The 14,165-nt window shown below is 58.7% G+C and overlaps 1 protein-coding gene across 2 annotated transcripts; it reads right to left on the bottom strand.

Annotated features, from left to right (window-relative positions):
* Nucleotides 1-3,043: 3,043 nt before the first annotated feature.
* UNC93B1 (unc-93 homolog B1, TLR signaling regulator) lies at nt 3,044-13,552 on the bottom strand. Of its 2 annotated transcripts, none has more exons than XM_060158385.1 (11): nt 13,392-13,552; nt 13,080-13,221; nt 12,349-12,502; nt 9,861-10,022; nt 9,525-9,657; nt 9,084-9,177; nt 8,404-8,528; nt 7,706-7,888; nt 6,574-6,847; nt 4,635-4,753; nt 3,044-3,793 (listed from the first exon to the last, which is right to left on the bottom strand). In XM_060158385.1, exons 1-11 carry the CDS (start codon nt 13,485-13,487, stop codon nt 3,470-3,472), a joined length of 1,806 nt encoding a protein of 601 aa, XP_060014368.1. In that variant the 5' UTR covers nt 13,488-13,552; the 3' UTR covers nt 3,044-3,469. The 2 variants fall into 2 exon arrangements, with proteins under 2 accessions (XP_060014368.1, XP_060014369.1); XM_060158386.1 differs by having other exon boundaries at nt 12,349-12,491.
* Between the last annotated feature and the right edge of the window lie 613 nt (nt 13,553-14,165).

The following is a 14,165-nucleotide window of genomic DNA, read 5'->3' as shown; positions in this document are numbered from 1 at the left end:
CGACTGCTTACTTTCTTGAGAGCTCAGCTATGTATTTGAAAATCAATTTGTTTCTGATCCAGGATCTCTAGGTGTTTCTCGCAGGAGACTTTTCAGGCTCTCTAACACGTCATTGAGAAGTTAAAGATAGTTAAAATCTTACACTGTAGAGTCTTGGAATCAGATAATTTTGAAATTACCCTGGTGCAAGGACTTCCCTGATGGCGCAGTGGTTAAGACCCCACGCTCCCAATGCAGGGGGCCTGGGTTCGATCTCTGGTCAGGAAACTAGATCCCACGTGCATGCTGCAACTAAGAGTTCTCATGCCACAACTAAGGAGTCTGCACGCTGCAACTAAGACCCAGCACTACCAAATAAATTAATATAAAAAAAAACATTCAATACCAACATTGTGAATGTACTAACTGTCACAAAAGTGTTCACTTAAAAAAAAAAAAAAAGATAAAATTACCCTGGGGAAGATTGACGAAATCACAGAAACTGAGACCATGACACAGAGTCTGATCTTCCACTTCAGAGTCCAGACCTCTGCCCGGTCGCCTTATCCAGAGGTGACAGAGACATCAATGTCATACTTTACAACCAGGCCCGGAGCTGCCAAGGGGCTCCATCATTCACATCTGATGGCTTAATTAGGCTTTCCAAAAGAACCGGCCTGCTGGGGCTTGCGGCGGTGACAGTTAACCCTGCTTGTCCTGGGTGTGTGTGTGTGTGTGTTGCTTGTCATGGGTGTGGCCTGTTACATGTGTCTGTCTGTGGGTCTTGTCCGTGTGCCAGGAGCAGCGAGAGGAGGTATGGAGTCTTCTGAAGGGGAACTTACCTTGGTGTGAGGCATGTGATCGGAAGCCACGCTCCCTCCGTGTGCCTGGGCCACGCTTTCATTTGCTCATCACCGGAAATGACTCTGAAATGAGACCAGTTGTAGAACCATCCTCATCCCCTCCCCCACCTTGCCCGGCATGCCCAGGGGCCCACACGCTTCCAAATGGCACCCTGCCCTGCATTCACAGGCCTATTACCCAAGCATCTGGTTGCCCATCTCTGACTGGAATTTAGCTGGAATCCTGCCAGGAGAATGTTGCCACATCTGCTGTCAGAGAAGTTCCGTTCCATGCCAGAGGCGGGTGGGGAACGGGAAGGACAGAGTGCTGGTCACACCGCGTGACCAGTCTTGGTCTGTTTGTCACTGAAAGTCTGTGTATGAGGCAGGCAGTTTTCAGCCCTTCATCTGTCTGAGTCTAGAGACCACCTGGTAGGGAGGCTGGGGAGAGGAGACCTATGGCCTTCACGGTCCCCCATGACTGCAAGACCCCCGAATCTGCCGAAAACAACTTGGCAATTAGTTCATGTTGGTTCGCAGCAGACCCTGGGGGTTCCCTTCCCAGGCATCACAGACCATAGGTTTAATCACCTTCCCTAGGCTGGGTCCAAAAAGGATCCCGCCGGTTCTCTGGACAAGGTGGGGGGTGGAGGCACGGGGTCCAACAAGGGACTCACTGTAAGTTACTCTGAGCCAGCCCTGGGCTAACAAGAGCCAAACTTGCCCTGTTCATGGAACCCTCAGTGTCTCAGGAGTTTTTTCATGGTGCTCCTAGGCCAAAAGAAATATCTAACTGTTCTATTTGTGAGTTATTTTAGGTCCAACCAATAAGTACTTAGGCTCTAATAACTTAGTAGTCGCTTAGAAAATGTAACACACACCAAGAGAAAGAAAAACTGTGTTTATTTCATTCTTTAATAACCGCCACGACTTACTAATTGGCCGTGTGCACCGGACCAGCTTCTCAAACCTTGGAATCAGACTGGAGACCCCAGGCCTCACTTCCTATTCCACAGTGATTTTCACTTTTTATCCCCAAAGCACAGGAAACCCAGCTTCTCAAAGACATGACATGAAAGGATCGTGGTGTGATCTAACAGTGAAACTGTGGACCACCTGAACCTATTAATTTGCTCAGAGTGGGAAGACGTCCAAATTTTAGAAAAGCTCCGATATCCTCTGTGCCCTTGTGAGTTTCCTGCAGGGCCTGGGGACCTTGGTGCCACCACAGATACACTTTACCGAGGAGGAAACTGTGGCTCAGATGGGCCGACCCCCTGCCTGAGGTCGCAGAGCCTGGCTCCGGGGCCCCCGCTGAGGCTGCTGGAACCAAACTCAAGAGGACTGTATGAGGCAGAGGAGAGAGGGGGCCGCCGTTTACAGGTGGAAGAATCTAGGAGACCTGACGCTGAAGTGGGTGTAGACCAGGGTCTAGCAGTCAGCCAGGGGTGGAGGGTGTGTGAGGAGTGAGGAATGGTGTGGCCCCCAGCTTTGGTGGTACGGATCTGGGGTGCAGTTGAGGGATCCAGGACTCTCCCCTTGCCTGTCCTCACCCCACCGTTCAAAGCTCTTCACAGTGGGACCTTAGTTCCCTCTCCCCACGGTGGGGGGCACCCTCGGGCTGTAGGGGTCGGACCCTCCCACCAGCCTCTGCATCCCTCACGGGCATCACAGCTGAGGCTGTAGCCCAGAGACATCAGTAGCCAAGTTTACCTGGGCTCAGACATCTATGCCCCAGGCCCACACTGGACACGGGGTGACCTGCACTCGCCTCAGAAGTGGACTTGGCCCCCAAAGGAGTCCCTTGGGGAGCTGTGGGCAGAAGCGTCCCAAGGGATAAAAAAAAAAAAGGATGGGGGTGGGCATGAGGGCTGGGGACGCTTGAGGAGGGGGCAGCGGGACCTGGGTTTCTGGGCTTCGTCCCATCCTCTAGACTGACGAGGGACTGGCAGCCCCATCACACTCCGCTGCGGTCCCTACAGACCACCCAGAGCGCTTCTTTGTCCTGAGCTGATCGGGTGCGACTGGCAAAAGCCGGCTGGTGTGGGGAGGGGTGGTGCCTCCCGGAGCCAGGACAGTCTGGTGGGAGGGGCTTAAGGGACCCCCCCCCCCGCCTCCCCACCCCCCGGATCAAGGCAGACGGCCACAGCGCCCAATGGGCAGGGTCAGCCAGGCACACACCCCGGGTGGTCAATGTCCTCCCACAGCAGGAGACTTCCGGATCAGGACAATACACAAATCTCTTTATTGCTCATGTTCTTAAAGTCGTACCTCTTGGCGGACCATGGGGATAGGATGTGCAAAGCGGGCGACGCACACGGCCCAGGCCTGTAGCCGAGAGCTGGGACGGGACTGGCGGGGTCCCAGCCCCGGGGCTGGGGCCGGTAGGGGGTCGTGGAGAGCGGCCCCTGGGGTCGGAAGAGGGTTTCGGCTGTGCGGTCCCTAGGCACTCTGGGCCTGGCCAAGAGGTCTCAAGGCCCCACCCTCCCTTGGAGGGGGCTGCAGGGAGGATCCCAAGCGCCCGGGGCTCTGGGAGGGCCGTTCCTGAACCCCGGGTGGGCCAAGGGTCTTTCCAGAAGTTGGCGCTGAATCATAGAGGCCCTGACCCGAGACGCGTTAAACCGAGGCCGGCGATCAGGCTTGGCCCCTCACTGCTCCTCGGGCCCATCGCCTCCCAGCGCCTGTTCGTAGGGGCAGGGCCGGCGGCAGAGACCGGCTGGTTTGGGGCCGGGCTCTGACCCCACGGGCCCCGCCTCCTCCTCCGCGCAGTCCCCCCGGCCGCCGCCGCACTCGCCCTCTGTGTCGCTCTCGTCAGAGTTGTCCTCCTCCAGGTAGCGGTAGCCGCGCACCTTGTGCTGGGGCCGCGGGATGCGGGGCTGGCGCGGGACCACGCCCCGCCGCAGCTTCTGCTCCATCCACAGGTACGAGGCTGCGGCCGCCACCAGCGTCACCAGCAGCACCGTCAGCTTAGCCTGGGCACACAGGGAGGGATGCGGCGGACCCGCGGGCATTCAGTCCTGCGCCCTCCCCGCCCAGCCCCTCGCCCCGATAAGCCCACTCCCATCTGGGACTTGAGCCCCGCAGCTCCTCTGCTGTCCTTCCCTCCTCCTGGGAGCCGCCCCGCCACCCATGCTTCCTGGGCACCCTCCTGCCCAGCCCTGTCCCTTATGGTCACCCTATCCATCAGGGCCTCGGTTTCCCTAACTGTAATGGTAATCCCTTTGCCTCACAGGGTAGATGTGAAGGGAGGCCTGGCCCTCCCTTACCAGAGCTTAGATTACTCTGTCCCTTATATGTGGGATCATAAGTAATGCTTCTTAGAGGTTCTGACTGTAACAGGCAGTCAGAAATAATTATAGATAACTCAGTACGTACACACATATTCACAGGCATACTCCCTGCTATTCCCTATTCTATCCCATTTTTTAAAAAGTTGGCCGGAACCTGCTAAACTGACCCGCCAGTAGGTGAGAGCAGAGGACGAGGACCCCTGAGAGCCAAGAAGGGAGACAGACCCTCGGCAACCATCTCAGAGCCCAACGTCTAGAGAACAGGTTACCAAACTACCCACAAGGCGGCTGGGATGTGCCCACAAGTAGAGAGCAAACTGTGAATCCTTTCAGAAATGGGTAAACTGAGGCCTGCAGGAGGGGAAGCGGTAAGTAATAAGCCAGTGATAGGAGTGGGGTCGCCCAGTGGACTTGGCCCAGGACCTGGCCTGGGGCAGTGGTGCCCTTCAGGAGCTGTGAGGCCAGGGCGGGCACTCAGGAAGTTTCTGTTGTCTAGGGGGTCGAGTGGGGGAGGGGCACTCACCTTCATGGGCAGGCTTGAGCCCAAGTAGACTGCGAAGACGGCTATGGCCTGCCACCAGTGGTAGATGGTGAAGATGAAGTCTTGCCTCTCCTTGTCCTCGTACAGGATTCCCAGGAGTGCTGCAGGTGGGCAGGACGGGGCAGAAAGGGGAGAGGTACCAGCTGGGGCCCAGAGCTGCTGTTCTCCCACTAGTGACCCCCATGCCCTGTGCTGGTCCCAGCCCTTGGCAGGAGTGCCTAGAAAGCCGCTGTAAACCAGTCCTGGCTGGCCCCCTAGTGTACACACTGGTTATCACGCTGCCTGGGAGCTGAGCTGAGGCTGGAGCAGCGGGCCCCCTGCTGGGATGCAACGGGCCTGCTCTGGGACCCATCTGTGGCCTCAGAAGTGGGAAGTTCTGTGAGCAGTCCCATCCTGCCTTCTTCCGAACCCCAGGCATGCAGTGCCAGGCCTGCAGGGGCTGTTTTTCCTCACCCAGGGCTCAGGGAGAGCAAATCGCTGTGGCAACAAGCTTTCTGCAAATCAAACCTGAAGCTGGGAGGGAGGAATGTGTTTCCCAAAGCATCCTCCCCTGGGTGGGGCAGAAAGAGCCTCGGACAGGGAATCAGGAGACTCAGATTCCACTCTCAGGACTGAAAGGTGGAGAGAGTTGGCACAGGGATGTGGATTCAGATGTTGGGTCTGTGGGTGACTCGGGGTAAGTGAACTCCCCAGAGCCACTTTTCTCATCTGTGAAATGAGATGACACGTATATGCTGTGCTGTGAGGTTTTAATGGGAGAAAGCCTGCACGGCAGCCACTCAGGACATTGACACTCCCATCCTGAGGTCCTGCAGTGCGACTGTACCCCATGGGGGTGCTGTGAAGGGACACGGAGCCCCCCCCGGGGGGTGGGGCATAAGAGGAGGGAGTAAGCAGAGCTGGGCAGAAGAGGATGCTGGGATCTGGCCCAAGTCCAGACATATCATGGGCTCAAGGTCCAGAGGCAAAACAGCCAGGACAGTGTGGTCCAGGGTGTGGGGCTCCATCCCCTGTGGCAGATATAGTGTCTGATTCTCTCTCTCAGATGTTGGGTGCTGAGGTTGCCTGAACCATCCCCTGCCCAGCCCGCAGCAGGCATGACCTCCACCATGCCATATAGGGGTGATGCTCAAAACTGCTAACGGCACAGGCCCATCAGAACAGGTGCCGATGTGGGAGACCCAAATGGCTGCACCCATGTGTACCAGCTGCCTGTCACTGGCAAAGGCTCACCTGTGGGCCCAGAGCGTCACACAGATGAACTCTGTCCCACCCCCTCCTTTCTGCAAGCAGGGCCCCAGGCCCCAGTGCCTCCACCCTAGCAGCCCAGACTTGGGGCCTGGACTCGGCTACTCTGAAGGTTGCTGTTGGGATCTTACAGCCTGCTTCCAGCTCCTCTCTATAAAAATGCCATATGTGCACTTTCCTCCTGGGGTGTGGACAGGGCCACCTGCTGCGTCCCATGCTCCCTGGGGCACAGACCCTGACACCTGCTTCCAGTGTCACGAAAACTACGCCAGGCTGCGCCCTGTCCCCTGGTATGAAATGAGGCATCCCCAATGTGTTTTTTTGCACTGTCCCTAAGAGGGGTCCACAGAGCCCCACATCCAGCCCATGGAGCCACAAGATCTCATCCTGACTCCCATGCCCACCCTGGGGGTCCACAGGATGTCCATGGCGTGCCTCGAGGGTGTTCACAGCCCTCATCTGTCCCCGCAGTGTCCACGGGACTTCCTTCCACCCCTAGAGTGCACACAGGGATCCCCACCTACCTCCACCAAGTGCACGGGACCCCATAACAGCCCTCCAGTGTGCCCATCAACCCCATGTCTGTCCCTGGGATGTCTGTGCTCCCCGCAACCGCCCTGAGGAAGCCCCAGGGTCCCCTGCCCAGCCATCCAGGGCCCACGGCTATACTCACTGCTAAGCCCCGTCTTGTTGAGGGCACTGCCCACACCCCAGAGCACGGCTACTGCATAGAGGACCCCGATGTGTTGCAGGACCCGGGGCGCGGGGGCCCAGAAAAAGAGGCTGACAGTGAGCAGCAGGTGCAGCCCAGCCCCGGCCACCAGAGGCGCCGGGCGTGGCAGCCACAGCCCCAGCAGGCCCAGCGCCGAGGCGGCCGAGGCACCCAGGCTATAAGCCACGAGGACGTACGCCAGGCGTTCCAGCCCCACCGAGCACACGCCATAGCCCTGGGGGAACAGAGGTGAGGGTTGGAGGTCAGCCGGCCCAGGCTCTGGCCCTCCCCACGAGGTCTCACTTCAGGCCACGTCCTGCCCTCTCTAGGCCACCGCAGGGCCAGCTTCCTCCGAGGCTTGTGGGAAGGTTCCTTGGGGACAGACAGTGAGAAAATGCTTGGACAGTGTCCCCAGACACCAAGGCTGAAACCCGCACGGAGCCAACACTTGATGGCTGTTATCCCATCTCAACAGTGCAACTCCTCTGGAAGTCAGCATGGCCATTAGAGACTTCACAGATGAGGAAACAGGCTCAGAGAGGTGAAAGTAACTTTCCCAAGATAGGGGCGGGATGGGGGGAGAGAGGGAAAAGGAGGAGGGGAATATCCGGGCCTACAATTATCCCTTGGTGTCTGTGGGGGATTGGTTCCAGGACGCTTCACGGACACTAAAACCTGCGGATGCTCAAGTCCCTTATATAAAATGGGGTAGTACAGGCTTCCCTGGTGGCACAGCGGTTAAGAGTCCGCCTGCCAATGCAGGGGACACGGGTTCGTGCCCCGGTCCGGGAGGATCCCACATGCCACGGAGCGTCTGGGCCCGTGAGCCATGGCCGCTGAGCCTGCGCGTCCGGAGCCTGTGCTCCGCAACGGGAGAGGCCACAACAGTGAGAGGCCCGCTTACCGCAAAAAAAAAAAAAAAAAAAAAATGGGGTAGTACAGTGGGCCCTCCGGATCCGTGAATGCAGAGAGCCCACTGTACTTGTACATACTTATACATACATATTCAAAACTTATTCGTTGTTATTCTGTGATTCAAATTTAACGAACGTCGTGTAATTTTATCTGGCAACGCTCTTCAGGCTGCTCTTACCAGGGCGAGACCAGTGCAGGCAAAGAGCACCTCGAAGCCGCTGTAGATAAAGAAGGGCACGAGGTGGCGCAGGCGGAAGTCGCGCACGTGCTTGAAGGGCAGCTGGAAAATGTTGCCCCAGCCCACGCTGCGCAGGTCTATCTCCTCCGTGGGCCGGTACGCCGCGCCGCAAAGGCCCAGCACCTGCAGGCAAGGAGGTGAGGGAGGGAGGGGAGCGGGCAGCCGGGCATCCTGGCCCCGCCCCCGGGACCCAGCCCCGCCCCCAGGCAAATTCACATATGAGCCTCCCAGCCCTGCCTCCAGCCCGAAGACACGACCTAGTCACGCCCCCAACACCTTAGCTCTGCCTCCTGGTCCCACCCCCAGGTTGGAGCCATACCTTCTGACCCTCGGCCCTAGATCCAGCCCGTGTCACAGCCAATCCTCTAGGACCCTGTCTTCAGCTCGACCCCGGACCAGGCCTGGACCCCCTCTTACTGGCCTCTGGGATTCCAATTCCTCTCTCAGTCCGGAGGCACCAGCCACACCTCCGAGCCTCCAGCCCAGCTCCTCGGCTCAGGCCCCCTCCCCAGGACTCAGCCCTAACTCTGGACTCAGAATAAGCCTCCGGCCCGCCCTCCGCGCGCCCAGCCCGCATTCCTCTCTCCCCGCCACGGTCCCCAGATCTGACCCCGTCACACCCCCAACCCGGGCCGCACCAGCAGCATGGCCAGGAAGGCTACCGCCATGAGCACGCTCTCCACCACGATGAGGTTTCGGCTCCGCGGTAGCGTCCGCAGAACCGTCTTGTTGAAGCCGGTGAGGATGCCCTGGCTGTTTGTGCCTGAGAAAGGGGAGGGTGGGGGGCATCGTGAGGCAGGGAGCAGGGCACACTGTCAGCTGGGCCACAAAGAAACGCAGCAAAGCAGGCAGGTGAGGGGAGGGTTAGAGGGTGTGGGCAAGGACCCTGCCGGCAAAGGCAGGGTTCCTTTGGGAAGCACTTTGGAGGTGAGGGCCACTGGGGCTGAAATCACCTCCCCTCCCTCCTGCCCTATTGCCCTGAGGCTGCCGTGGGAGCCAGTCCACCTCCCACCTCCATACATTTGCCCTGCATTGAGGGTATACTTGGCCCTGAGAGACCCCACAGGCAGCCTCAGCCCAGATGGCACCGCTTCCAGGCAGCCTTCCCTGATGCACCCCACCACCACCCCAGGCTGGATCAGATGTCCTAACGACAAGGCCCTGTGCCTCGGTCATCAGAGCTGTAGGACACCAGGCTCTCAGCCCTGAGCCGTGTGAGCGAGGGCATCCTTTCTGCCCTTGAGGGCCCAGTGTCTTCTGGGTGACTCAGTGGGGGAGGTGAGCAGACCTTAGGGACCCCACTCCCATGAGCACTAACCGCAGTTCTGCACTTTGTATAGCGTGTGGTTCAGGTCATACAGGTAATGGTTCAGGAAGTAGATCATGGGCAGCTGGGCGCAGGCAAAGCTCAGCTGTGGGCAGGAGGGCAGCTTGGGTCAGGCTTGGGGCATGGAACCGGGCAAGGAGCACAGGCACAATCTGGGAGCGGGTCTGGGCACAGCCTTGGGGGAACAGGAGCCCTCCCACCTCTCGGGGGGCAGCCTGGTGGGGGGGGATGCCCAGTGCAGGAAGACTTCCTCCTGGTCAGCACTGTAGACAGGGAGGGAATGAGGTCTCTGTCACCAGAGGTAAGCAAACAGGAGTTGGCTCAAGAAAGGGCAGTGGGATTAGAGGGCTGAAAAGACTGTGGAATGGGCTCCAATATGTGATTCTGGGCCTGGAATACCCCACCCCCAGTGTCCCCACACACGGCACTCACGTGGAAGAAGCTGTAGAAGATGGCCTGGAAGACCAGGAGGTAGGGTGCGTGGGAGCCCCGAGGCGGGCGCTGCTGGGGGCCCTGTTCGTCCTGCTCTTTGTAGTGGGAGTACTCGTAGTATTTCTGGGCCATCCTGGACCACAAAGGAGAGAAGGCTCTCCCCAGCCCAACCTCTGCACCCAGGCTTATGGACTGGCCAGCCAATGTCTCACGAACAGGAAAACTGAGGCCCAGAGGGCGGATGGGGCTGGTCCAAGGTCCCCAAGATGAGGTGGGCAACACAGGAGAGGCTCTGCCAGGTCTCCAGTCTCCCACCCTGCTGCCCACCAGGCTCACCTGGTGATGTAGTTGCCCATGGAGGCCCAAAGAGGCACAATGGCCATGCCCAGCGCCACGGCTGAGGGCACAAGCGTGTAGTAGCGCTCCCAGTAGTTGGTGGAGACAAAGAGGGCGTAGATGCCCACAGCCAGGAACATCATCCACTTGGTGCCAAAAAACCTGCGAGCAGTAGGAGGAGGATGCTGCCACCACGCGCACAGCCAGACCGCTGCAGCCCGAAAGCAGCGTGGCCACAACGCCAGGCCCCAGCTCCTGAGGCTGTATGAGGTGGGGAGGGACCCCTGGCCTTGGAGTCGAGGGTCCTAAGATAAGTCTCAGAGACATGGACTTGCTGGTGGCCTCAGGGGAGCCACTCTAACCAGACACCTGTAATGTGGGCTCTGCCCCAACCTCGAGCTTCTCACGGCCACTGCAGGGATAGAGGAGATAAAGCAGGGAGAGGGTGTCATGAGTCAGTGGCCCTTGGGCACATGCAACCCTCATTTGTGTCCTGGGCTGACTCGCCAGCCCCCCATCTCCACCCATGTGCAGTGACTACAGGACCCAGGTGAACAGCTGAGGGACTTGTCCCAAGCTGGGACTGAGGACCAGGGAGAGGAACCCTGGCGCCCCTTCCCCTCTGCACTTTGCCCTTTCAGTCCACTGTGGTCAGTTGGGAAGTTTCTTGTAGAACAACGGCCTCACTGGCTCTGGGAGAATGTTGCACCATGTTAGAGGCAGGTTGGCGAGTGACAGGATAAGGGCCCGTTCAGGGCACTGGAGGCTGTTCAGGCTAGACACAACCATTGAGGTCTTTGGGTTGGTTTTGTTTTGGGTTCTGTTTGTTTGAATATTTGTGCTCATTATTTCCTTTCTTTGTCTGAGTTTCCAGGAAGCTCAAAGTTCAATGACTCTGGTTTTCTGATACAATTACTTTCTCTTCTATTGCAGGGTTCTGGTTCTTTAACTATCCTTATCTTGCCATATAATAAATTGACAGGCAGCCTCCTCTGATCTATTTGGGGAAGGGCACCCAAACTGCACTGTAAATTTTGAAACAGCAAAAAGTAAAAATACTAGCACTCATTGCTGGTGAGGCTGTGGTTTTAAAAAGAACACATACAGCCAGAGGTCATGCAGATGGTACAGCCCTTTGGAAAGTCAGCCTGGTAGTTTGGGTTGGGGGGCAAGCATGGGGTTTGGAGTCACTGCCTGGGTTCAGACCTTCAATCTGCCAGTTGCTGCCTGTGGGGATGGGTTCAACCTCTTGGTCTCCCCGTGTCTAAGATCAGAGCATCCACCTTGGTTGTAGGGAATGCGATACGCTTATACAACGCCCAGCACATAGGAAATGAAATGAGTTTGCCATTAATAATACTGCTAGGTTTCAAGAGCCATAAAGCCTTTTATACGCTTCTGACCTAGTAAGGGCGGTTCTGAGAGTTTATTCTAGGAGGCTTTCTTTCTTTCCTTCTTCCTTCCTTCCTCCCTCCCTCCCTCCCTTTCTTTCTCTCTCTCTCTCTTTCTTTAATTTTAAGATGAGGAAACAGCCAGAAGCATAAAGGGAACATGCAAAAAAGAAGAGGGAGCCGCAATGTCCAGCCCTGAGCCACAGTTCAGTGCCCCCACGTCTGCAGAAGATGCTAACATCACGAAAGTCCCCACTGTGAAGCAGGCCAAGAGGTGTGCAGTGAAAAGAAAGCAAAAGTGACACTGCACATGCACACATGCACGCCCATACACGTACTCCAGTTGACAAGGACAGAAACGTTATCCATGCATGCCGCTGGGAAAACAAAGTCAGCTGATTGCCTGGAGGGCTTGGGAGGGGTTTTCTTTTTTCTGATTTCAATTACGATTCTAATGTTGTTTGTGCAATTGTGATAAAAGAGTGTGAGGGGGTTGTTATTGTTTCGGAAAGACAGGGGAACTCATCTAATGTGTCCACTGATCTCTGGGTCCCATCTGAGCACAGATCTACTGCCTGGCGGTAGGATACTTGTGGAGGGCATTTTTGTACTGCACCAGATGCCACTAAGGCTCCAGTATGGAGGAGACCCCCTGGGGCGCCTGCCCAGCCACACCCTTTTCAGTGAGAAATGTCCCTCAACACTGCCACAGCTGGTTGGGCTCGCGGTGCGTTCCTGGGCTTTGCCGGCTGATCAGATTCTCTCCAGAAACTCCACAGCCCTGATCTCAAAAGGTCATTGTAGCTCCAGGCCACAAAGGAGGGCATGAAGATGATGCCACATGGGGTACGGGCAATCTGAGGGAAGGAGCCTGAGTGAATTTCTGTTGCTTGAAACCCAAGGTGCCTTGGTTGCAAAGCTCTTGTTTCTTCCCCAAACCTGGGTTTCACCCCTTCTCTCTCACCCCTCCAGGTAGGCAAGTTCTCTCCCCACCCCACCCCCAAGAACACCAGGACAGCTGGAGACCCCATGTCCACCAGCCCTCGCACCCCTTCAAGATCAGGGAGGCAGCCCTCATAGAGACAGCAATGTCGCACCTGATGAGCACAGGTGTGTAGAGCAGGGCCACGATGGGGGTCACGTTGATGCCCATCAGCATCTTGCTGTCGATGTCAGGCAGCCCCATGTTGCCGTATTTCACCTCCCGGTAGGTCTCATCGTAGTGCAAGATCAGCTGCATCTGCAGAAGGCCTGGGTACAGGGAGCAGGCATGGAGGGGGCGACCTGGCTCTGGGGGCAACCAAGCAGAGGCTGGAACGCAAGCCTGGCACCAAAGGGATCCCCGACTCCAATGCCTATGAGGACAGAGGGGAAGCCCAGGCTAGGCCAAGAGTCCTACCTGCCAGTGGCCACGACAGCTACTTGAATCCAGACCCCCGTCCCCGCCCCCCCCCTCCGCCAGCCACTTGGACCTCAGCGCCCCTGATTCCGAAGGCAGCAGACCTGCCTAGGGCGCCCAGGGCCCGCCCACACACTCACGAAGCCTGTGGCTGGGCCCCGGGGACACTGCACCGTCCCCCCATGTGCGGAGGCCGCAGCTGCAGCTGTGAGGGCGCAGAAGAAGTGAAAGAGGAAGGGAGCCGACTGGCCCCAAGGTTTCTCTTTCCCTGAGAAACCTCAGGTCTGGGGAGGGGCGCGCGGGGGGCAGTGGAAAGACTTGGGTCCCAGCGCAGAACCCGCCGGGCCGTGCCACCTCGCCTGGCCCGGGGCGGAACGGCGTGGCCAGAGGCCCATCCCGCCAACCCGCGGGGCGCAGCGGGCCGCCTACCCAGGTAGACGCCGTAGGTGAGCATGCCGCCCGCGCTGGCCGCCAGCACGTTCTTGAGCACGCCGAGCCGCTTGCGGCGGTAGTAGCGGCGCTCCTCCTCCTGCTCGTTGTAGTTGGGGTACGCGCCCACCAGCTCGTCCAGCTGCGGGGCACGACGGCGCTCGAACCCGGCCACTGCACCCCCGGAGCCCCGCGTCCATCCCCGGCCGCCCCCGGCACCCCCCCTGGCCCTGGGGCCGCATCCCGCTCCCGCGGGGGAGACCCCGGCCCTTCCGGTCCCCGCGCCGCCACGCCTTCCCCGTCCCCGCTCACCGGGGCCTCGGGCCCGTCTGGGACCCCGAGTTGGTCCTCATCGCCCTGCGCACCCACGGCCCCCGCCACCGGATAGAGCGGCGGCTCCGCCTCCATGGCTGGACCAGCCGGAGGACTAGTCTGGCAGCGGCCCCCTACTTCCTCCGGGCGCCGGGACCTGCCTCGCCCCGCCCCGGGGCCCACCTCCTCCACGAGGGGAGGGCCTGGCGCCGCTGGGGGCGTGCCCAGCGCGTGTGCGTGTGCGTGTGTGTAGGGGAGCGCCCGTGCGTCCATCGCCGGCCTCAGGAATGCGAGGTGCGAGTTGGAATCCCAGCTCTGCCACTTCACGGTATTGTAACTTTGGGGATTAACTCCACTTCTCTGTGCCTCATTTCCTCACCTGTAAATCAGGGATACTCAGCACGACTTCCAAGGGCTCCTTCGGGATTACTGAGTTAATGCAAAGCCTTAGGAAAGTGCCAGGCCCATAATAACTCCCCTCAGCCTTACCACTGTCACTGTCATCCCTACCCCACCTCCAGCCCTGCCCCTACCACTGTCATCCCTGACCCATTTGGTGTGTTTGCAGGTCAGCAAAGAGCCCTCATAGCGGGTGGGGGGGGGAGAGGGCTCCCACCACAGGACTTGGCAGCCCGTGCCCACCTCCCGCTCACCCTGAGCTTCCTTTGGGCACCCGTAAGTGGGAGCTCTGGCAGGGCCCCTGGGGGGCCGAGATTGTGGGGGCTGCCGGACTGCAGGGGGGCGACACACACACACACACACGCACGCACGCAC

Source organism: Lagenorhynchus albirostris, chromosome 9, assembly GCF_949774975.1.
Source record: "Lagenorhynchus albirostris chromosome 9, mLagAlb1.1, whole genome shotgun sequence".
NCBI lineage: Eukaryota > Metazoa > Chordata > Mammalia > Artiodactyla > Delphinidae > Lagenorhynchus > Lagenorhynchus albirostris.
This window is presented reverse-complemented; position numbering and strand designations above follow the sequence as displayed.